This window comes from Pimephales promelas, chromosome 24 (genome assembly GCF_988280905.1).
Source record: "Pimephales promelas chromosome 24, fPimPro1.hap1.1, whole genome shotgun sequence".
In the NCBI taxonomy this organism is placed as follows: Eukaryota; Metazoa; Chordata; class Actinopteri; order Cypriniformes; family Leuciscidae; genus Pimephales; species Pimephales promelas.
The window spans coordinates 14,565,046-14,589,423 of NC_142792.1; the positions used below are offsets into that span (position 1 = coordinate 14,565,046).

The 24,378-nt window shown below is 35.1% G+C and overlaps 2 protein-coding genes across 2 annotated transcripts; both read left to right on the plus strand.

The window, feature by feature from the left end:
• The first annotated feature begins 1,440 nt into the window (after positions 1-1,440).
• On the plus strand, positions 1,441-16,436 carry pah (phenylalanine hydroxylase). The gene is made up of 13 exons (XM_039668408.2): positions 1,441-1,594; positions 2,514-2,630; positions 5,842-6,025; positions 8,476-8,564; positions 9,009-9,076; positions 11,126-11,322; positions 11,426-11,561; positions 11,695-11,764; positions 12,755-12,811; positions 12,921-13,016; positions 14,113-14,246; positions 14,336-14,451; positions 15,712-16,436. The coding sequence occupies exons 1-13, from the start codon at positions 1,550-1,552 to the stop codon at positions 15,753-15,755; spliced, it is 1,353 nt and encodes a 450-aa protein (XP_039524342.2). The 5' UTR covers positions 1,441-1,549; the 3' UTR covers positions 15,756-16,436.
• Positions 16,437-16,542: 106 nt separating this feature from the next.
• Positions 16,543-23,969, plus strand: th2 (tyrosine hydroxylase 2). The gene is made up of 12 exons (XM_039668407.2): positions 16,543-17,230; positions 18,034-18,211; positions 18,297-18,385; positions 18,499-18,566; positions 18,912-18,962; positions 19,062-19,207; positions 19,287-19,422; positions 22,217-22,286; positions 22,442-22,498; positions 22,971-23,066; positions 23,424-23,557; positions 23,630-23,969. Exons 1-12 carry the CDS (start codon positions 17,000-17,002, stop codon positions 23,793-23,795), a joined length of 1,422 nt encoding a protein of 473 aa, XP_039524341.2. The 5' UTR covers positions 16,543-16,999; the 3' UTR covers positions 23,796-23,969.
• Positions 23,970-24,378: the final 409 nt, after the last annotated feature.

The window sequence follows — 24,378 nt, forward strand, 5'->3', positions numbered from 1 at the left end:
GGATCACATATTATTCTAACATCAATTTCCGAGGTAGTAGGCTGATGAAATGAATAGTGCTTTTGTATTGGACTGATTCTAGGTGTGATTTTTATACATTAAGTGTAGGTCTAATTGGTATTTAATACAGTATAGTGTACAATAGGCTATTAGCCTTCTTTGTATTGAACAGTGGATAACGGAATGGCTGGTAAATGGTACAGACACATACTGCCATCTACTGGAGAAGTCATGATTGGTTTGTGCAAGAATTTGTGCGTGTATGTGTGTGTGTAAACTCAGAGCCTCCACTTTGTCTTTTTGTGTAGTCTGTTTACCAGTTTGATTATGTATGTATGGTCCTGTTAATGTCACTGCATGTCTGAGACTCGTCACAAGCATTTCAATGCCCACTTTTCCCAGTGTGTTAACAGTGAAGATGATAATAAATGCCTCTTGACTCCATGAGGAAACAAGTTTATAAATCTTACAGAATAAATTTTTTTGTGAAAATGTAAAAAAGCAGAAAGTTTTCTGTGATGGGTATGTTTAGGAGTATATAACATACAGTTAGAATAGAGTATTTGTACAGTATAAAAAAACTTAGCCTATGTATGGAGAGTCCTCAAACAAACCAGACGTGTGTGTGTGTGTGTGTCAGACAAGTGTCAACGTTGCCTTAACTTAAGACAAATTAAAATACTGATTGATTGGGGGGTAACTGTAAACGGCAGAGGCCATATTCTTTTTTTAACATAACGTTACAAGATGACATTTCAATGGTGTTTGAAAAGCATTTCGATAACCATAAAAGTTACATTATTAGTAAGTTAGAAGAAGTGTATTACCTGACGACTGACGTCTAACAGACACGACACGAGGATGTATCCAACAGGCTTAGCCTATGCGATACGTTGTTGACAAAACGTGACAAGTTTACATTATAAATATATAACACAGATGTTAGTGTTGTTGTTTTTAGGAAGATTTTACATATACTTGTTACATATAGGCCTATTATAGGCGATAAATGCTCTTATAGTAGACCTCACTAACATTGTATATCGTAGGCTACTGGCTAAACACGTTCCTTCACCTGCTGGACTCAATTAGCTTGGCGCCATCTCGTGGTCATAAACAGAACGTCAATGTAGCCTTAGATAAATTTTTTTTATATATATATAATTTATAACGGCATCCTGCATCAGTTTTTCCAATCTTGAAAACTCAATCCCTTCTAATTTGATTAATTATTAAATCAACTATGTAACCAATAACATTGTGACATCAAGATTCGAAGCAAAAAGGGCAAAGTAATCGTTACGAAATGCTGACTTTGAACTTCATCCTCCTCAGCCAAAAAAACTCCCCCTGAAAAATATTTCCCACTGGAGAGCCTCCTCCATACATCCCCGCGGTTTATGGGCAACTCGTTGCGTGACAGGCACACGGGCAGTTTTAGGGGGTGTGGTGTCACGTGGTACTTTTAAATCGATGGAGTTTTGGATGGGTTGTGCAAAGTTTACAGACACATCCAACAAATCAGCATCACCTGAGGACTGAAGCAAGAATGGACGCAGGTCTCAATCAGATGAACGGGGAACTGGAGAGAAAGGTGAAGATCTTTTATTCTCAAAGTTGACTATTATTATGATTATTTTGCTGTATTATTTTAAATAATGTATTTATTATAGCACTTCCCCAACATTAGAGGGAAAACAAAACAAGAATAAAGACATGAAATATTCACAGAAATATTAATCTGATGCTCTCAAATAAGTCAAAAAAACATCGTTTTATTTTTTATTTTAAGATAATTTGTGTGCCTCAAGGTGTAATTTGTACTTAAGAGAATATTATGGATTGAAATTTATGAAATATCAGAAACATTAGTCAATAATACAGTATAATTGCTTTATTTTGCTTGCCCTGAGGTTTATTTTGTTCTTTAAAGTGTATTATGGCAAAATAGGACGGAAAAATTATGATATGATCGACATTTTGATTCAAAGGAATGTGGGTTCAAAGGAATGTGAGTGTGACTTTGGTCATGAGTTTTAAAGTCATTCTGCTCACACACACACTACTACTACTACTACTACTACTACTACTACTATACTTTTGAAGCAACATTAGGATTATACAATGGTTAATAAGATAATTCTACATTATTCTAAACCTACACAAACCTACTGACATTGAAGCAAACATTATTTCCATTTATTTTTACACTAATTTCCGATTAGAAAGGTGAGTGTACCTTGATAGTTAGCCATCAGTAGTTTAGCTGCCAATGTGTAACAGACACTGTTGAATCTTTAAAAACGAATAACTAAATAAATAAATACATTTTTGCACAAGCAGAGATGGGTCAATGAAAGATTAACTAATGTTCTTTTTAAGGACATAATAAAGTAATGTGGTTGCTGATCAAGTAAAACAAGTGCCAAGCCCTAAAAAAAATCATTTTATATGATGGATCTGCACTCATTTGATGCGTGTTGATGATGAAGAGTGTTTATCTTGTTTAACAGGGCTCTCTGACCTCATCCTACCTGGAAGAACCGTTAAACAAATCAGGAGTGGTGTCCTGCATCTTCTCTCTGAAAGAGGAGGTTGGCGCTCTTGTAAAAGCTCTGAAACTATTTGAGGTTAGTATCCATCTCTCCATTTTCTCTCTCACTCTTTTTCCCGCTTATTTGCACTTGCATTTATCTAAAGCCAAAACATGAGGGTCAAGGTCAGTGGAATGATAGGACAGAAATGCAACAGAACATATCTGTGGCGTATTAGACAATACTGATGTACACTCAGCTGGGTTAAACAAGTTTATGACATGCCATCCGTTCATAAAACCGCAAGGAAATGTTGACCTCACAACACCATGATATATTAAAGGACAAATTTGCAGATTTTAAACCAGCTTTGTATTGTTAAAATAATGTTAGTTTAATAGTATAATGTTTTCTTGTGGGATCTGAAGGATTATGTGACACTGAAGACTGGAGTAATGACGCTGCTTTTTAAAAATATATATTCAAGTAGAAAACAGTTATTATTATTTATTTCTCAATCTCACTCTTTTATTGTATTTTTGATCAAATGGGTGTAGATGTAGTGAACTGACACATTTTGTTTTGTATAATATACTGTACTCCTTAGTATGAGTTCCGAAAATATAAATCTCAAGGGAAAAAAAAGGCACAGAGCTGTTACTGGGACATTTTTGTACCTTATTTACCCTTAAATAGTACATATTAATACCTTAAAGGTACATGTTAGTAACTTTTAGTGTTTGTACCATAGGGTACTGCCCCAGTGACAACTCTGTCCCTTTTTTCTGAGAATAAAAAGAGCAATAATAGGCTGAGAGAAAGCTTAAGGCCATTGTGACCTGTCCATGACGTAGATGTCACGCGCATAGAAAAATCAATAATATCAAGCAGAATTGTGCTTTGATGAGATGAACGGATTTTACACCCAGACTCACAATAAGAAAAAAGTGGTTACATCTGCTTACCTTTGAGGTTCTAATATAGACCCTTTAGGGCTCGAAAGGCTGTACATAAGGTATTTTTTTTCCTATTTTCCTATTTTTGTAGGATAAACACTCTGACACTCATTGACAGGTATATCAACATTGAAGCTTTGTGTTTATGCCACAATACACAAACACTTGTGGACATGCTTACAGTGTGTGTCCTGTAAGAATGCCAAGATTCCTTGAATCATCTCCAAAGTGCTTGCCTATTTGAATCAAAGTTCAGTATACTTTATTTTTGCATGTTGACTTTTCTTTTGCCTACGTGCAATGAAATATACTCCCAAGTAGATTGACTGAATGCATTTCAAGAAATTATAACTACATAAGCACAGTGAAAAAAATGAAACAAAGTGCATTTTTTAAAGAAATGCATGTTGTTGTTTTTTCTAAACGCAAATAATGGTCGACAACAGAATGTTTATGTGCAGGAAATACTGACTGCAGAAATGATTGTGGGTTTTATTCATTGTTCGGGTATATATTTTAAAAAGACATCACAATAAACATTAAGGTCTTTTGAAGTTGTCTTTATTTCAAGTCGACTGAACACAATATTTTTAGTTTATCTCAAGTCAAAATCCTTTGTATGATTTAGTTAAGGTGAAATTAAATTATAAAATGCCAAAATATTATTATATTGACCTACATTGACATTTTGGCTTATGTCTAAAGAAAACATTTTTTATAATAATTCATCATTTTACTATATAGGAATATTTTTTTAATGCTAAATTAAAATGTATTTTAATCTAAAATATAATGTGAGAAAAATTAGAACAAATTAGAGTAAATTAAAGTAAATTGCATTGCATGCCAATACATGCAGTGCTTTCCTGAAACTCTAGAATCTTGAAATCCTAATTTTCTCTGGTGCTTTCGTTCAAGTCAATAATGGATATGGGCCAAACTTGCACCCCCTAATGCTACTATAAAGATAAAAGCTTGGCCTGTGGCTTCTGATTGGTTCTTCTGTACCACCCTACTCCACCCCCTTAAAACACCCCCTACTCCACCGTCAATTTTTCCACACACTTTTGAGTGACCCATAAGTAAAAGCAATTTCCTCCTGCCTATTCATTCTTAATGGATACAATACCAATAATACTGTTCATCAATATCATAATATCTTTATATTTTAGATTGTTAGGACGATATAAAACACAAACCAGAAATGGCTTTGTGGCATTATACATGCAAAAAACAGAACGAATGCAACAAATGTTCTGACTGAACCCGTTGACATGCTGACAACCATGCAGAAAAATAATGCCTCAACTTTCTGCTGTTGTGTTTTGATGGTAAAGTATGTACCCAAGATTCATATGGACTCAATCAGAACCACATGGAATGGGAGGGAGAATATTACAGATGAAAAGGGACCAGAGAGGGTCGAAGGCATTGTAAAACCCATCCGCCTTCTCTGCGGGCCTATGGCAAACAGCAATGAGTGTCCGCCCTCTGTGAGCATGTAAACTCATAAATACAAACACATTTTAACTTGAACTGTGCAAAAACACCCTCAGTCCTATTGGCTGAAGAAAAGCTCTAGAAGCCAAAATGTGTATTTCACAAATGTTTGTTTGTTTGTGTGTGTGTGTGTGTGTGAGTGTGTGTGTGTGCAAGTTTGTATTGTAATATACTAAATGTCAAGTCCCCCCCCCCCCCCCCTGATAAACCCTACACAATTGGGACAAAATGTTTCCACAAATGTAGCATTATTCGAAATCATAGTCCTTGTGGATAATGTTTTTGGTCCCCATGAGGAACAGCTATCCCAAAACACTTCCCATTGGAAAATCAAAAAATGCAAGAAGCTTTCTGAGTTTAGGGTGTGGAAAATACAGTTTGTACAGTATAAAAAACAGTATGTCAGTGTAATGTCCCCATACACACAGAGTAATGCCTCCCGTTAATTAAAAGTTAATTATGAAAAGGGAGGAACACACACAGAAGCCTATCAAACACTCTTAATCATGTCATGTTTGTGATATATACTTCTATATACTCTTGCTTTTTTTTCCTTAGATGTACTAGCTTAGAGTGCCACCTAGTGTTGAAGAAAGACTATACAATTTGAATGTGACAAAAAATTTAGATTTCGAAACATCCTAAAACAGGAGTAAATATGAAAAAAAAGACCTTCCCTTGATCATAATATAAATTAGAGTGAATAAATATTTGATTAAATATATACATATTTACGTTTATATGAAATTGGCCTTCTGAAATAGGCCGAACAAGCAGTTTGAATCATTGAATCAATTGAATCATTTTAAATGATGTAATCCACATATAAACCAATTGTCTGTATTTTGCAGGAGAAAGGAATTAACCTGACCCACATTGAGTCCCGTCCATCACGCAAGAACAAAAAAGAATATGAGATCTTCATCAGCGTGGATCAAGCCTCCTATAAAGCAATGGAGGAAGTTGTTGACAGTCTGCGCACACAGATCAGTGGCCAAGTTCACGAGCTGTCTCGCAACAAAAAGAAAGACACAGGTGAGACACAGGGCAACTCATCGCTCCCAATGAGGGGAAAGAAAAAACACATTTTCAGGTCAGAGAGAAACACTACGAGCAAGAACAGCAGAGTAACCGAAATAAAACACATGTTGTAATCGCTCATAAATGTCATTGTGCAGATGGATGGCAAAGACCCTTGCTCTCAGCCTCTCTAATGGTTGTTTCCAGAATTACATTAGTTTAGTTTTTGAGGACAAACAGACTCATAGAGATGGACTGAAATGTCTTGTTGTAGTCAGTTCAGCAGGGTGGGGGTCAAAGTTCAAAACAAAGACTGACAGACCAACAGACCCATTACAATTTCCCCCTCTATACAATAAGAAAACACAGAGCAGGGACATTTATGAATATTTATGGCCGATGAGGAAAACCAGTCAGGGTCTTCAGTTGTTGGCCTTTTGTTCAGACCGCCTCAGGCTCACTGTTGAACTATGTACTGATGGCCGGACCTCCAAAGAGTTTAACTGTCATAAATCTAGACGATACACAGTTGTGGCTGCTGTAGAGCGAGATTTAGCCTCATCGCCCTGGACTCTCCACACAATGCTTTCTGTTTACTACTGTGTCATCCATCTCTGTAAGCGACTAATCGATATTAGCAAGTTCACATATCCACAGCTTAGTTAATTAATCTCAATTTAATAAAAACCCATTGAATTGAAACACTATAGATCTCATTGAAACCGAAATCAGGAATTTCATTGGAAGTCTTTGGGGAGAATTAAAAGAGGAAGGCAGCTCAATTTGATCAAACCTCATTTATACACACTGTAAAAAAATATTGATGGTTTAACTTAAAAAAGTAAGTAACCTGGTTGCCTTAAAATTTTAAGTTCATTAAACTGGAAAAAGTGAGTTGATACAATGAAGGAGATTAATTTAACCATCAGAAACTCAAAATTATATGTTATCTGAACTAAATAAATTATTTAAGTTGATTTGACAAAAGAAAAATTGTTGTGATTACTAAACTGTAAAAAAAAATATTGTTGGTTTAACTTAAAGTAAGTAACCTGGGTTGCCTTAAAAGTTTAAGTTGATTGAACTGGAAAAAGTGAGTTAATACAATTAGTAGATCAATTTAGTAGATCAATTTAACCATCAGAAACTCAAAATAATAAGTTATCTCAACTAAATAAATTATTATAAAGTTGATTTGACAAAAGAAAACATGTTGTGATAACAAATCTTGAAAATATTTTTTACAGTGCAGAAATTAATGTTATTTTAAGTGTAAATGTGTCTAAATTGTCTTTTTAGTTGTGGGACTAGTGGTCTAGGTGGATAAATTGAGTGAAATTTGGGGATAGTTATGAATAATCAGTTATTTCACTCTTCTTACATTAGCATGTATATTTTAGTCTTTTAGTCTTCGATTGTAAGTGCATGGCTATACCCTTGGGAAAAGAAGTGCACTTTTTTGTATTGAATGTGCAGTGTGCATAAAAACATATTTAAAAAAGGAGAAAATGTCATTTAAATGGAAAAATGGAAAAAAATTTGAAAAGTGCACTTTGTAACAAAGTCAAAAGTCAGTTTTACTTTTTTATCATGTTTAATAACCTTTTATTGTGCACTTAGAAGTACACTTATTTATACTAAAGCGGATGTTAATGACTTGATTCTAATTTTAACTGTAGTTTGTTATTTGATCATTCATTTAAAGTTCATCATTACCACTGTGATTAACACTTTACAATAAGGTTTTATTTGTTAACATGAATGTATTAACTGAGCAATACATTAGTTACTGTATGTTCAGGTTACTTCGCAGTGCATGAACTAATGTTTGGATTTTAATAATGTATTAGTACATGTTGAAATTAGCATTAACAAAGATTAATAAATGAGCAGTTCATTATTAGTTCATGTTAACAAATAACTAATGTTAAGAAATGAAACCTTAATGTAAAGTGTTATCGTAATAACAAATACAATTTGGGGGTCAAATACAGACAAACCCAGCCATTGGGTTACATTTTTAAATGACATTTTTAACCCAATGTTTGAGTTTGTCCATATTTGACCCAAAATTGGGTTTAAACAACCCAGCATTTTTTTTAAAGTGTATATTTAAATACATGACAGACAAGTTTCAGTAGAAATGACAGTAAATTGTAATTTAGTTTACCATAAATTCCTGTCATTACATTCAGGAGTACACTTCAAAAAGAAAATAGGTTTTAAATGATGACAACACAATTAATTAAATTTTAAAGTATAATACATTTTTACTTAATTGATATTAGCATCCAATTAGTGTCCAATCGCACTTTCAAGTATATTAAGTATATTATTAATATACAAAATGAGTATATTATATACAAAAAGTATATTATTTCCATTTAAATTATTATTTATAATCGATTGCTGTCAATATCGATTGCATTGAATATTCCTTTAATCAACACTCTTCTTTTTTAAAGTTCCATGGTTCCCCAACGTCATCCAGGACGTGGACCGCTTTGCCAATCAGATTCTCAGTTACGGGTCCGAGCTGGATGCAGACCATCCTGTAAGACACTGTGTGTGTGTGTTGTCTGTTTTTGAAGTGACCGTCTGTGTGATCAGAGAACAGAGCGAAAGTGACGTGAGAGGAACATCTTCATTTTTATTTCAAACGCATGCGTGTGTGTGTGTGTGGGTGTATATTTGTTGACACGTAGTTGGTCCATGCGACGCTAAAAGCCCACAGTCAGGATCTGCATCTCACTCTCTATTCTAATGGAAACGGGCGGGGGCTCTCAAATTGATGTCATTGCTTTAATTGAGCCCCTGTAATTATAAATAATTGCCCCTTTCCAGCCGTCATTAAACTGAAATGCATTCATCATGAGCAGCAAACACTCTACAAAGGCTTCATTTGAATGAGTCTTCTGCCTCAGACTAAGGCTACTGAGAGATCAGAACTAGCCACAGATCCACTTTGTGGACTACCTAACATCGCTCTCATTCACAGGGCTTTACGGACCCCGTGTACCGTGCCAGGAGGAAGGAATTTGCTGACATTGCCTTCAACTACAGACAGTAACTATTGCCCTCACTGTTCTTTCTTTTGTCCCCCTCTTTCCCATATATGCCTATAGGGATTGTCCCCACCTCTAGCGCTTTCCCTGTTGTTTTGTTGTGCTTTCTATGGAAAATTACTCCTACTGCCTAACAAAAGGGCTAAATTACAGGGTCCCAGCGCAGTCCGGAGCGCCGGGAGCTTTGTCATCATAATTGAGATGCATTATTCACACGGGCACTACAAAGGGCAGGAGCGTTGAATGCTACGCCCCCTGAGGAAGCTCACATTTACATACATGCTCCATCAATAATAACACCACTCATCACTCCTAAACTTATTCTCACTCAGATATGACGTGCAAGCTCGTGTATGCTTAGTACCCTGACATTTGTGCTTATTTCGGTTACTTACAACATTTTAAAGGCTAAAATCTGATTCCACTGTATACTACAGTTGTACAACACTTGTTTGCTTGTTTAGATAGGTGGTTTTAGTATACAAATACAAAGGAACCCAACAAGCATTTGTAATCTTGGTTCACCCAAAAATTTAAATTCTGTCATGTCGCATCGCGTCAGTTTTATTTATATAGCGCGTTTTATAATACAGATTGTTTCAAAGCAGCTTTACAGTGATAACAGGAAAATAATGCAATAAAGTATTTTTTGGCTAGAAGAAAATAGTCTCATTGCCCAGTCTCAAGTTCAGTGTTGATTCATTTCGGTTGTAAAAATAATTGAAAAATACTTATAAGGTTCATTAGTTCAAATTAGTTAATTACCTTAGTTGAAATTAATTTTTGATATGTTTTAACTTGCCTCTAGTGCATCCAAGATGTAGGTGTCTTTGTTTCCACAGTATTTTCTATTTTGATATTTTTAGGTCAAACCGTTCGTCTATCAGTCATATAATGGAGGTCTATGGGGTCCACCTCAAAGAGCATGCACAGAGAAGTCCAAATTAAACATGATTTAATGACTCGTAAATGTAAGTACACATTGATGGCCTAAGACACGAAACGAGCAGTTTGTGTGAGAAAATGAACAGTATTTATATTGTAACCACAGCCACAAAGCGCCCGCGGCCTCAGATCACTTGGACGTGGCTGTGGTTACACAAGGTAAAAACGATATAAATACTGTTCATTTTCTCACACAAACTGCTCGTTTCGTGTCTTAGGCCATCAATGTGTTCTAACATTTACAAGTCATTGAATCATGTTTAATTTTGACTTCTCTGTGCATGCTCTTTGAGGTGGTGACCATAGACCTCCATTATATGACTGACAGACACAAACGGTTTGACCTAAAAATCTCAAAATTGAAAATACTGTGGAAACAAAGACACCTACATCTTGGATGCCCTTGAGGTAAGCTAAAACACATCAAAAATTAATTTCAACTAAGGTAATTAACTAATTTGAACTAATGAACCATATAAGTATTTTTCAATTATCTTTACAACCGAAATGAATCAACACTTCGTGAACATGACAAACAATGAACAGCAGGATTTTTATTAAACTAACATTAATAAAGATAAATAAATACTATAATGAATTGCTCATTATGAGTTCATGTTAGTTAATGCATTAACTAATCAATAGTTAATAATTTAGTTCACATATCTATACAACAGATCTGGAGAAAACAGTGATGTCATCACCCAGCTCAATTCAGTTCTCGTACAATGTAGTCAGATGTGTCAATGCAGGCAGATCAGTAATAATGTTGAATATTGTCATTATTTACTCACCATCATTGTCCCAAACATATATTATGGGGAACATAATAGGCATTTGTGTTTATATAATGTCATAGGGTCCAAAACACAAAATACTAAGACATTTTTTTGTTTCAGGTTTAGAGCGATGATGTCAGAATGATGACAGAATTTTTATTTTTGGATTATGGGATGGATAAAACTTTATAAGTGTTTTTGTATTATAAAACTAAATATCTTAGTTTAAAAATATGTAGCAAAGCAAAGTTTGTTTTAAATAATACAACTATAGAGACAAACGTGTGTGTCCTAAACATGAGCTAAGCACCTCTCTCCTCTGTTAGTGGACAGATTATTCCACAAATTGAATACACGGCTGAAGAGAAGGCCACATGGGGGAAGGTTTTTCGAGAGCTGAAGACTCTGTACCCTACTCACGCCTGCCGTGAACACAACCTTGTTTTTCCACTGCTGGAGAAGTACTGCGGCTACCGTGAAGACAACATCCCGCAGCTAGAGGACATCTCACGCTACCTGCAGTGTAAGATCATCTTACAGTAGAGCTGGCTTGAAGTCATACAATGTAAAAGTGAAGATTTAGTGTGTGAACTGTACTCATATCTCACCCTTTGTTGATTCCTCAGCATCCACTGGTTTCCGTCTGCGTCCCGTGGCCGGTCTCCTCTCCTCACGTGACTTCTTAGCTGGTCTCGCTTTCCGAGTGTTTCACTCCACCCAGTACATTCGCCATAGCTCCAAACCCATGTACACACCTGAACCGTGAGTATACATACCAAGAAGCTGCCACAAATCTCCATCTGCAAAATAAATAAATGTCACAAATACATTTTTAGAATTGTGAAAAGTGATCATATAATACTGGTAATAAAACAGCATGTATTTATTTCCTCAGGGACATCTGTCATGAGCTGCTGGGTCACGTCCCACTGTTTGCCGACCCAAGTTTTGCCCAGTTCTCACAGGTTGGTTACCTTTACATGCTTTAATATAATGTACAATAATATAATATGCATGATATTGTTACAGTGGTTTCAGTTTTTGTCTTTGTTCATCAATTGCCTCGGTTTTTGATTTGCCCTCATGTGTTACGCCTGTGTCTTGTTAATTATTAAATTTAGTCTCTAGTATATGTCCCTGTGTTTTTAAAGCCCAGATCTCATCAATGTACAGATGTAGTTCTGTTTCCACTGTTTTTATTTTGATTAAAAAAAGCTGCTTGCAAATCCAGCTCTTTTATTTCTGTCTTTAAAAAGGAAATAGGCTCATTTTACAACTACCTCAGAGTTAAACAGTTGAGTTTCACCGTTTTCGAATCCATTCAGCCGATTTTCTGATATTTAGAAGAATATCAGTAATCAGACAGTTTCTGGTCTCATTGACTTCCATAGTAGGAAAAAATATATACTATGGAAGTCAATGAGACCAGAAACTCTCTGGTTACTGATATTCTTCTAAATATCAGAAAATCGTCTGAATGGATTCGAAAACGGTAAAACTCAACTGTTTAACTCTGGGGGAGTGGTAAAATGAGCCAATATCCAAAAAAGTGGAGTATCCCTTTAAGTGAATTTATTGTTTAGCCTACTGACTCTTGACCAGTAGATTTCCATAGGAAATAGAGTAAATAGTAACTGTTTTGTTACACAACTTACATTTTTATTTTGTGACAGAAATAAGCCTCCATACACTCTAAAAAATGCTGGGTTGTTTTAACCCAACTTTGGGTCAAATATGGACTAACCCAGCCGTTGGGTTAAATTTTTACATTACATTTTTAACCCAACATTTCGGGTTTGTCCATATTTGACCCAAAATTGGGTTAAAACAACCCAGCATTTTTTAGAGTGTAGAATTAGGCTTGTTAGCTGAGAATAAAATTTGATATTTGATATTTTAAATGTGCATTTTATCAGTGTCATGATATCTAAATGTGATGTTTTCGGTCTGATCAGGAAATCGGAATTGCCTCTTTGGGCGCCCCTGATGAGTTCATAGAGAAGCTGGCCACAGTAAGTAGATTAAAAAGAAGGATTTTTCACATTTTAACTGAGGCCGAGTTATAAGACCACACATTACATTTGGCTCTCTCAAATTTTTTTTTTTTATTATTATTTGTAGGTCTACTGGTTCACTGTGGAATTTGGTCTGTGCAAGCAAGGAAATGAAGTTAAGGCTTACGGTGCAGGTCTGCTCTCATCCTTTGGCGAACTGCAGGTGCTTATGTGGTGCCTTTCTACTTCTACTTCCCTGTGCTCCAATATGGTCTAACTTAAAGGAGTCGTTCACTTTAAAAGAACTTTTGCTGATAATTTACTCTCCCTCATGTCATCCAAGAAGTCCATGTCTTTCTTTCTTCATTCGAAAAGAAATTAAGGTTTTTGATGAAAACATTACAGGGTTTTTCTGCATATAATGCACTTCAATGGGAACCAAACGGTTCAAGGTCCAAAATACAGTTTCAGTGCAAACTGCAAAGTGTTCAAAGGGCTTTAAACGTTTCCAGATGATGAATAAGGGTCTTATCAAGCAAACGATCGCTTAAAAAAAAAAAAATTAAGTTTTATAAGCTCAAATGATCACCTTGCTCTGTTCTGTGTGACTCTCTTGTTCGAACTCGTTCATCAAAATGAATCTTTTTTTGAGTCAATTCGTTCATTTCGTTCGTTGAATGAACCAAATGACATGAAAAAAGATTTGTTCATTAGTTCGAACAGGAGAGTCACGAATCATAGAACAGACCAAAACGACCATTTGAGCTTAGAAAACGTAAACTTTTTTTTTTTTTTTTTTTTAAATGAGTGATCGTTTCGCTTGATAAGACCCTTATTCATCATCTGGAATCGTTTAAAGCCCTTTGAACAGTTTGCAGTTTGCACTGAATCTCTCTTTTGGACCTTGAACCGTTTGGTTCCCAGTGAAGTGCATTATATGGAGAAAAACCCTGGAATGTTTTCATCAAAAACCTTAATTTTTTTTCAACTGAAGAAAGAAAGACATGGACATCTTGGATGACATGGGGGTGAGTAAATTATCAGCAAAAGTTTTTTTAAAGGGATACTGAGTGCACGCACTGAGACGAGAGAGGTATCAACTCGTCTTAGTTAAGGGAATAACATAGTTTAATATGAAAAAACGATCGAGTATCCCTTTAACAATGTGAACTGGGTTATCACTGTGAGCTTTAAGGGAAAAGAAAAAGTTTTTCTTTTTTTAATGGTATGACTGGGTCAAGAGTCATACACCGATGGACAAAAATATGGCCACAGTAGAGATCAGACTGATGTTTAGATGTTATTCTATTGTCTTGCAGTACTGTTTAACAGACAAGCCCAAACTCCTGGCCTTCGATCCAGAGAAGACCTCAATGCAGAAGTATCCCATCACAGAGTTCCAGCCCGTTTACTTTGTGGCTGAAAGTTTCGAGGACGCCAAAGAAAAAGTCAGGTAAAGTGACTCTAGTTAAATCAACAAAATCTGTCTTTTCTCTGAGAGTATTTTTTACAGTTATCTATGTGCATTTCTTTTTATTACAGGAAATTTGCCGCCACCATTCCCAGACCTTTCACTGTGCACTATAATCCCTACACACAGAGCATTGAGGTGCTGGACAACACTCAGCAGCTGAAGGACCTGGCTGACAGCATCAGTGGTGCGTCTTCAGTATGAATCTCTTAAAACTGTGTCCTCCCCATAATTATACAAGAAGGAATAAAGTAAAATCAGGATCTTCAGAAGAAATTCTGTTCTGAATTTAAAGAAGGGGACTCTTTTAAAAAATATAAAAGTACACTGTAAAAATGACACTAATAAAAAAAACTAACTGGTAAAAAAGTAAAAAAAAAAAATTCTCACTGTAAAAAAAAATGTTTTCTTACTAAACTTAATTAACTGTGTTTATCCAATTGATTTGTCCAATGTATTTGAATTGAGAAAATAAAAGAGTTATCTTAAAGGAGAAAAAAAACTTTTGCTGATAATTTACTCACGCCCATGTCATTCAAGATATCCATGTCATTCTTTCGGTCGAAAAGAAATTAAGGTTTTCGATGAAAACATTCCAGGATTTTTCTAAACTTCAATGGGAACCAAACAGTTCAAGGTCCAAAAGACAGTTTTAGTGCAAACTGTTCAAAGGGCTGTTCTGTTCGTAACTCTACAGTTCGAACTCGTTCATCAAATGAACTAATCTTTTTTCGTGTCATTTGGTTCATTCAACAAACAAAATGAAAGAGTTGACTCGGGAAATGAACGAGTTCGAACAGGAGAGTTACGAACGCGCATCACAGAACAGAGCAAGACGACCATTTGAGCTTCTAAAACTTAAAACTTTGTTATTTTTTTTTTATAAGACCCTTATTCATCGTCCGAAATCGTTTAAAGCCCTTTGAACAGTTTGCAGTTTGTACTGAAAGTGTCTGTTGGACCTTGAACCGTTTGGTTCCCATTGAAGTCCATTATATAAATCCTGGAATGTTTTCATCAAAAACCTTAATTTCTTTTCGACTGAAGAAATAATTACATGGATATCTTGGATGACATGGGGGTGAGTAAATTATCAGCAATTTTTTTCTCAAAAGTGAACAACTCCTTTAACTTTTGGGAGTAAGTAAAAACAAAACAAAAAAGGCCTATGCAAAAAAGAAACTAATTATAATGAGTTATTTTTACAGATAATTATTTCATAACATCTTCGTTTTGAAACATTTAACTTGTCACAATAATTTCTACTCATTTTTATTTTAACACAGTTTAACATAATTTTCTTCAACCGTATAGTGAAATTCAAGGTTAAAAGTGTCATTTTTGCACAGTTTTTTTTGCTCATATGAGCAGGAGATTTTTGTAGCTTTATTTGTTATGTTAATACGTTTGAATTGAATCCACAAATTCATGTTTGTCTTTTCCCCAGGAGAGATCTCAATCCTCTGCAATGCTCTGCGGAAGATGAAGTGAAACGATGGAGATTAAAGAAGGAATGCTGTAAAATCAAAGAAGCTTCATAAGCATCATCTATATATTGCTTTTAGGTTCATCTAACATCACTTCTGTAGTTTTGCTAGAGAGCATGCTATTAAATATTAAATTAGTCATTATGTATTGCATGTAGACCATATTTATAGCCTAGTTTTTGTAGTCGAAATATATGTAGGCACCACGTATTTATCTGTCTGTTAACGAAATAGCACGAAACATTATAACAAATCGCATGTAAAATACCGGAAAGCTTCGGGCATTCTGAGGCGCGCATCTCGGAATATAGGAAATTTGTTATTTTATATGATCATGTAGAATATTTTAGAATCTTGTTTAATCGTATACAAATACAGATTGCCTACCGTCCAGAATTTACTTCAGCTGTTGATTCTTGTTGTCGCACAATGTTGCTGTAATCAATGAATCACAGGATCAAAGGCTTGTCGAAACGAATTGGCGGGAGTGCTTTTATTTTTACATGCGTTTATGTTTTATTAAACCAAAGCTTAATAATTTTCAGTTTCGCTTGACTGTAACGCAATTCAGCATATGCATTTATATCATTTATCTGTGACTTAAATGTTATGCATGCATTGTCACGTGTAGGCTATAAAAGAATGAATAAAAGGTATTGTTATTATTAAAAATGAGTTGGCTATATATTTCGTTTGTATATAATTTATTATGGAGGCCTATATAATAATTAATTTATTATTACCATTAGCCTATTATTTTATAGCATTAACGCTTGAACAGCATGCGCACAACACAAGTCAGTTTCAGTACCTTGGAGAGCAGCACGATATCAATGCCCTAATTTTGCATCATTTAGGACCCTAAAAACAAAATATATTTATATATTTCTAATAAAGACTCTCTTTGGTCTGACCTTTCACAAAAGAGCGTTTAGTTTATGTAATTTGTCGCTTTTGGCCGCGAAGCACCTGTGAAATGTCACGTGTCACGGCTCTTAGCCTTGCTTCCCGTGAAACAAAAGAGACAAATTCATGACGCATCTCAGGATAAAATCAGAAGTGCATTTGCGCAACACATTTACATAAAGTCCCGCACGATATAAATCGCAAGGCTGTGTCCCCACAGTGAACTATAGAGTTTTCTCCGCTTTTGGGGTAGTTTTGAACTCCTTTACTGCAACACAACGATTAATTGGACATATTTAGGCCTATTTTAGATATATTGGTCAGTTGTTCCCCTAAGAATCGATGAAGACGGACAGTATAGTGCAGAATATCCCGCTGGGCGGCAGAAAGCGCAGTCTGATCGAGGACGCGCGGCGCGACAGAGAGAGCGGCTCGTCATCTCCGGGCCCGTCGCGCTGCGGGGACAGCTTCGTGTTTGAGGAGGACAAGAGTGGAAAAGTCACCCTTAACCTCGTCTTTGCTCTCAAAAATGAGAAAAACGCAGGATTTTTTAAGGCTGGCAAAATATTTGAGGTAAATTTGCTTTTTTTATTCATTAATTAGCCTACAGGTGTTGCAACACACACAATTTGTTTCAACGCCTGTTGTGTGTCTTAAACTTATAGCTATTTGGTTTAATATTCCAAACTATAAAATTCGCAGTTTTGTTATTTTGTTGCAAATAATGAAGTTTAAAAATCAAGCCAATGTTAAAACAACGGTTAATTTTACGTTGTTACAGTGTAATTACACAAATCAACTTCATTAACTTGTATTACTTACTATGGTGCTAAGGTTAGGTTTAGGGTTTGTTACTTTGATTATGCAATTTTACTGTAATTACTAAGTATCCTACATATAGCCCTGTACACTCTTAAAAATAAAGTTTTTTTTATTGCCATCTGTTGTTCCATGAAGAATCTTTAACATCCATGGAAACTTTCCATAAAAAAGGTTCTTTAGATTTTTTAAAGTGTTCTTCACACTAAGAAAAAGAAATGGTTCTTTTAAGAACTGTTCACTGAAAAGTCCATGGGGAAACCAAAGCGGTTCTTCTAAAAGCAGCACTGCTTTTGCGACCTTTATTTTTAATAGTGTAACTGTCACCTTAAAATAAAAATGTTACCAATAGAAAACATGGAAATTTTAAGTTCTGTGCATGAATTTAATCAAACATAATGTTGTACTACATTATTATACCATGCCCATTAGCACCCCATTAATTTTAATTCAAAATGGCATGGCAGAAACAATTTGTAAGTACCAACAAGTGTTACAGCTGATAGTTGTAGTGTTCACACATGTTTCAAATGTTGTGTCTGGTTTTTGCAACTAAGACATTCGAAGCCAAGCTCCTTCATCTGGAGAGTCGGCCGAGCAGGAAGGCGAAGAATAGCACTGGAGAGGATCTGGAGTTCTTCATGAGATGTGAAGTGCACTGCTCCGACACTGACATTTTCATCAACTCCTTAAAAAGAGTTGCTGATGAAGTGCGAATAGTGCAAGAGGAAAAAAGTAGGTGATTCAGCTGTTCTATATTGCATATGACACCAGAATAATAACATTATTTTATAATGTCGATTTCATTTTGATCCTACAGTTCCCTGGTTTCCAAAGAAGATTTCCGACCTGGACAAATGCAATCATCTGATAACAAAATATGACCCTGATCTGGACCAGGACCATCCTGTGAGTGAACAACAGTGATGGTTTTAAAGATGGACATTATTTTTGATCGGGATTTTATAATCCTAGTTCTTGTGCGTTTTTCAGATCAACTGTAATACTATTGTATTATTCAGGGATTCAGTGATCCAGAATACAGAAAACGAAGGGAATTCATTTCTGCAATGGCTTTCAACTATAAGCAGTAAGTATATGATTTTTTTATTAATCTGAAAATAATAATAACAATAATAATTATTGTCATTGTAAAACAGTATTGTAAAACTAATTAATCAGATATTTTTGTTATAAAAATGTAATGTATAACTTAAATAATGTATACATTACTGTTAACATCAATTAAAAATTAATAATTATTGTTACTATTATTATTATAAAATGTGCATTGTGTTATATTTTACTAATTTGTTCAATATATATATATATATATATATGTGTATGTGTGTGTGATTAATTCATGAACTTTAATCATCAACTATGTAAATATATTTTAGGAAGAAGAAAAAATATCTTTCTTTTGTCATTGTAGTGGTGACCCTTTACCTGTAGTGGTTTACACTCCAGAAGAGATTGCAACTTGGTAGGTTTTCACATTATGAGTTTGATTGCAGTCGTCACTTCTTTAACTTTATGTACATACGACTGCATGAGTCTAAGAGCGCTTTATGTGATGAGGCAGGAGGGAGGTCTACAGGACCCTGAGCAGTCTGTACCCCAGTCATGCCTGCAGACAGTTTCTAGAAGCCCTGGGCCAACTGGAGAGCGAATGTTTGTATGGGGAAGACAAGATCCCTCAGCTCGGAGAAGTGTCTGCTTTTCTCAGAGGTAAAGCTGCTTATTTAATTTCTGTGTGCAAAAAAGTTCAAGCTGCGATTTACATTGATTTGAATGTGCGTTTGTCTAGAGAGGACAGGGTTTCAGTTGCGGCCAGTGGCAGGGCTGCTCTCTGCTCGGGACTTCCTAGCCAGTCTAGCATTCCGGGTGTTCCAGTGCACCCAGTACATCCGTCACCCTTCAGCTCCCATGCATTCCCCTGAACCGTACGTACAGTGACACATTTTGCAAAACTTTTTTTTTAAACTCTCTTTACTGTGTAATGTTGCTGTCTGAGCATAAAACATGTCTGCAAAGTTAAAAAGCACAAAGCCCACTCTAAAAAGAGTTATTTTCTATATCAGTTAGCACTGTTTCTGAACTTCCTGAAACGCCTCGATTGTAGTCAGGAGTTTTCTTCCACCTCATTTAAATAATTCCTGGCAAAAGCATACACAGAAAAAAGGGAAGAGGCCTGGTTTAGTCTTGAAACATGCAGTTATGGTAAGGGCCGTGACATTCCCGAAACACTCACAACACACTGATCCAACTGACCAATCAGAACACATTGTACTTTTTGGAAGGAGGGTCTTCATAAACACCAGACCTAAATAGAGCGTTACTGACAGACTGGGAAGAGAGGTGCTGCAACAATGTATACTTTGAGAAAAATTGTGTTTTTTAAACATTCAAGGATTAAAAACACTGTAAAAATGAAAATGCTTTATCTAATGAATAGAATTGTGGCAACAGATTACTATGGAAGGCATTTTCTGCCGAAATTAAATAAATAAATTAAACGATAAAAAGTAAAAATAAAACAAGTTTAACCATTTCATTACAGAAAATGGTACGCAGAATATGTGACAAAATTGATAATGAAATTAAATGATTTCATTTTCATTTTCAAGGTGATAGTGCATCATCCCTGTCAAATTGAAAAATAAAATGCAATTGGTGATTTCACGTTTCATTTTCACTACAATCTCGAGGCAAGACTGCCAATATTAAAATGAAAAGGCAAAAGTGAAAAGAAACTGCAAATACAGTTTTCACAAAGCTTTTTTATTAACATTCACGCTATAATAGTGACAGAAATCAAATTCAAATGTAAAGTTTAGTTTTAAATTTTAATCATTTTATTTCCTCTTTTATTTCACAGTTTTCATTTTCGTTTTCATTTTCAAAGACAACCTGTATGCAAATTATATGTTAATGAGTGGGTGTGGTTCGCAACAACGCCGTTGCGTGGAGGAGGGAAAATGTCGGTTATGACCAGTATAGCAGCAGAGTTAAACCAGCTTGCAAGTATTTCGGATGATGATGACTTCATTTTGCTTCGAGTTGAATCTATCTTAGACACACTTGGGCACTTTGCAGCCGTCACAAACTCCGATGTCGATCATCTAGTTGTTAATAATCTAGGTGAGGTTGTGCAGTGCCTTCAGGCAGTAAATTGTCCGGGGAGTCTCGTCGGCCCGGGTCGTCCAAGGTATGACATCCCAGTAGAAACGCTAAGGATGTATCTTCTAAATGGTTTTACTGCTCAAGAGGTAGCAAACTTATTCGGAGCGAGCGAGAGAACCATCAGACGGAGGATGAAAGAGCATCATATGAGGTAACGGAACTGAAGCGAACAGCTTTCACCTTGTTGCACGTAACGTTATATTTAAAATGGACCCTTTTCAGTTTTCACGGACTGGTTAAGTTACATTTCCACGTTTAGTAGTAACATCGTAAAAGTCAGCAAAGCGTTTTTCATGTAAAATATATATTGTGCACTTTATTTGTAATTTAATGTAGGCCTACATTAAACGAGACTCCCCGGACAATTTACTGCCTGAAGGCACTGCACAACCTCACCTAGATTATTAACAACTAGATGATCGACATCGGAGTTTGTGACGGCTGCAAAGTGCCCAAGTGTGTCTAAGATAGATTCAACTCGAAGCAAAATGAAGTCATCATCATCCGAAATATTTGCAAGCTGGTTTAACTCTGCTGCTATACTGGTCATAACCGACATTTTCCCTCCTCCACGCAACGGCGTTGTTGCGAACCACACCCACTCATTAACATATAATTTGCATACAGGTTGTCTTTGAAAATGAAAACGAAAATCAAAACTGTGAAATAAAAGAGGAAATAAAATGATTAAAATTTAAAACTAAACTTTACATTTGAATTTGATTTCTGTCACTATTATAGCGTGAATGTTAATAAAAAAGCTTTGTGAAAACTGTATTTGCAGTTTCTTTTCACTTTTGCCTTTTCATTTTAATATTGGCAGTCTTGCCTCGAGATTGTAGTGAAAATGAAACGTGAAATCACCAATTGCATTTTATTTTTCAATTTGACAGGGATGATGCACTATCACCTTGAAAATGAAAATGAAAATGAAATCATTTAATTTCATTATCAATTTTGTCACATATTCTGCGTACCATTTTCTGTAATGAAATGGTTAAACTTGTTTTATTTTTAATTTTTATCGTTTAATTTATTTAATTAATTTCGGCAGAAAATGCCTTCCATAGATTACAAGCAATATTATTGATTAAATTTAACAAATTATAATTGAGAAATAATTAATCAAATTATTCCTTAAATGTTAACCATTTAAAATGAGTAAAGTTTACACCAAAAATGTTAACAAAAATATCTCAAACAGTCAGACGTCAAAGATTAATTAAATACTATTTATTTTATATTGCCAACATTGAAGACACCTGATGTAAACAAGCAGGATCACTGAAGGAGAAAACCGTGATTTTAAAAGAAACCTAAAACAAACACCGATCACCATAATGGTGAATTAAATTTATGTTTTTTTGGTTGTTGTTGTAAGTTTTACTCATTTTAAATGGTTAACTTTTAAGGAATTAATTTGAATAATTATTACTCAATTCTAATTTGTTAATAATGTTGCTTGTAATCTGTTGCCACATTTTTTTTGATTAGATAAAGCATATTCATTTTTACTATTTGATATTTTAAATAACTCTATTTTAATGTCAACAGTGACTGCTGCCATGAGCTACTTGGACATATCCCTATGCTTGCAGACAGCGAATTTGCTCAGTTTTCACAGGTACTACAATGAAAATGTCCATATTACTACATAACAAATAATTTAGTCAAAATAGATTAATTCAATTAAGTTTATATATTACAAAAAGGCCTTATTTGAATTCTCTCAATACTGAATAACAATTTGTATTTGACACTGAATCGTGTACCCTACAGGAGATTGGCCTTGCCTCACTTGGAGCATCAGATGAGGATATTGAGAAACTGTCCACTGTGAGTACATTGAAATATTCAGTGGGAGAACACTTATGGTGTATCAAAGCAAGTCTTTAGTGCCCCCTTGTGGTGCTAAATTTAAATGACAAATTCAAGAACTGATTAAAAAGCCATTATCTATAAATATTCTATCAAAGCCAGCCATTTATAGTAGCCATTTTTTATTTAGTTTCCTGTATGTATGTACACTGAAAAAAATAATATGCTTTATCTAATCAATAAAATTGTGGCAACATATTACAAGCAATATTATTAATTAAATTGTACAAATTAGAATTAATTAGAATATTCATTCGATTAACTATTACTCAATTCTGATTTATTCAATTTAATAAATAATATTGCTTGCAATCTGTTGCCACAATTTTATTGATTAGATAAAGCATATTCATTTTTACAGTGTATGTACTATATATGTTTGTATGTGTAGCCTATCAAAAGTCTAATTTTTTCTAAATTTCACACACAGCTGTACTGGTTTACAGTGGAGTTTGGCCTCTGCAAGCAAAACGGAACAGTGAAGGCCTATGGGGCGGGACTTCTGTCCTCCTATGGAGAACTTTTGGTAAGACAATTTATTTATTTGTGTCTTTGCTTGCTTGTTTGTATGTATAATCTTGATGCACTCATTACGACCAAGACTTGCAAAAGTCTCTTTATGTTTACCATAACAAAGTGAAAATAATATTGTGAAATATTATTGCAGTTATCAAAGTAACTTTTCAGTTTTAATATATTTCAAAGTGTCATTTGTGAAACAGTTCTCAATATTATCAATGTTGACAGCCGTGCGGCTTAATGCTTTTGTGGAAAACCATGATACATTTTTTCAGGATATATATTTTTCTTTGATGAATAGAAAGTTTAAAAGAGCGGCATTTATTTGAAAATTAAACGGATAATGAATTGTGTCTTTTACCAGTACGCCCTTTCTAATGAGCCCCAATATAAGTCATTCAACCCAGCCGAGACTGCAGTCCAACCATACCAGGACCAGTCATATCAGCCTGTTTACTTTGTGTCCGAGAGCTTTGAGGATGCCAAACACAAGCTGAGGTGTTTTTTTTTTCTTATGATCTCTCTTCATGGCGGTTATTATTACTGACTGCTATTGCTGTTGTTCCACAGGCAATATTCATCTACAATACAGAAGCCCTTTTCCATTAGATATGATCCCTACACTTGCAGCATGGAGGTCCTGGATGAGCCTTCGAAGATCCAGAATGCTTTAGGGCGGATGAGGGATGACCTGAAGATCTTACATAAAGCTTTGGAGAGGCTGGGACAGAAATAAACCTATCACCAACAACAACTGAAACCCTGAATATCAATACTGCATATTTTATTACATATAAATGAGTCAATGAGTCCCAGAGTTTAAATGTGTGTATATGTGTCAGCACCTTGTCATGTATGTAATGGACAGTTTGGTTTACAAAAACAATAAATATATTTATTTTGACTACTGCTACAGTAGTGTAATATGAATATGCAATGACACCTTCATGCTGAATTCTGTAGAAACTGAATTCTGGTATTAGAAAAAGGCAGACACAGACATGGCTGCCAAAGGAAGTATAAGTCTACGCTCACTGTGACACTGGTGAGGTTGAGACAGAGACATGCTTTCTCCTTCACTGTGGTAAATATAAAGAGGTGAGAGAGAAATGCTCTGACAAACTGTCAAACCTCATGCCACAGTTTTCCAGTTCAGTAAAAACAGATCAAATGCAGATGTTACTAGGGGAAAGACAGTTTACTCATCAATTTCCACAAAATTCATCTTTCACAGCAGCACACCATCTGCAACCATTACTTTAACGAATTATAGAGCAAACCCCCTCGGCCAAAAGGCAAAATATGTGTTAGAGATCTGT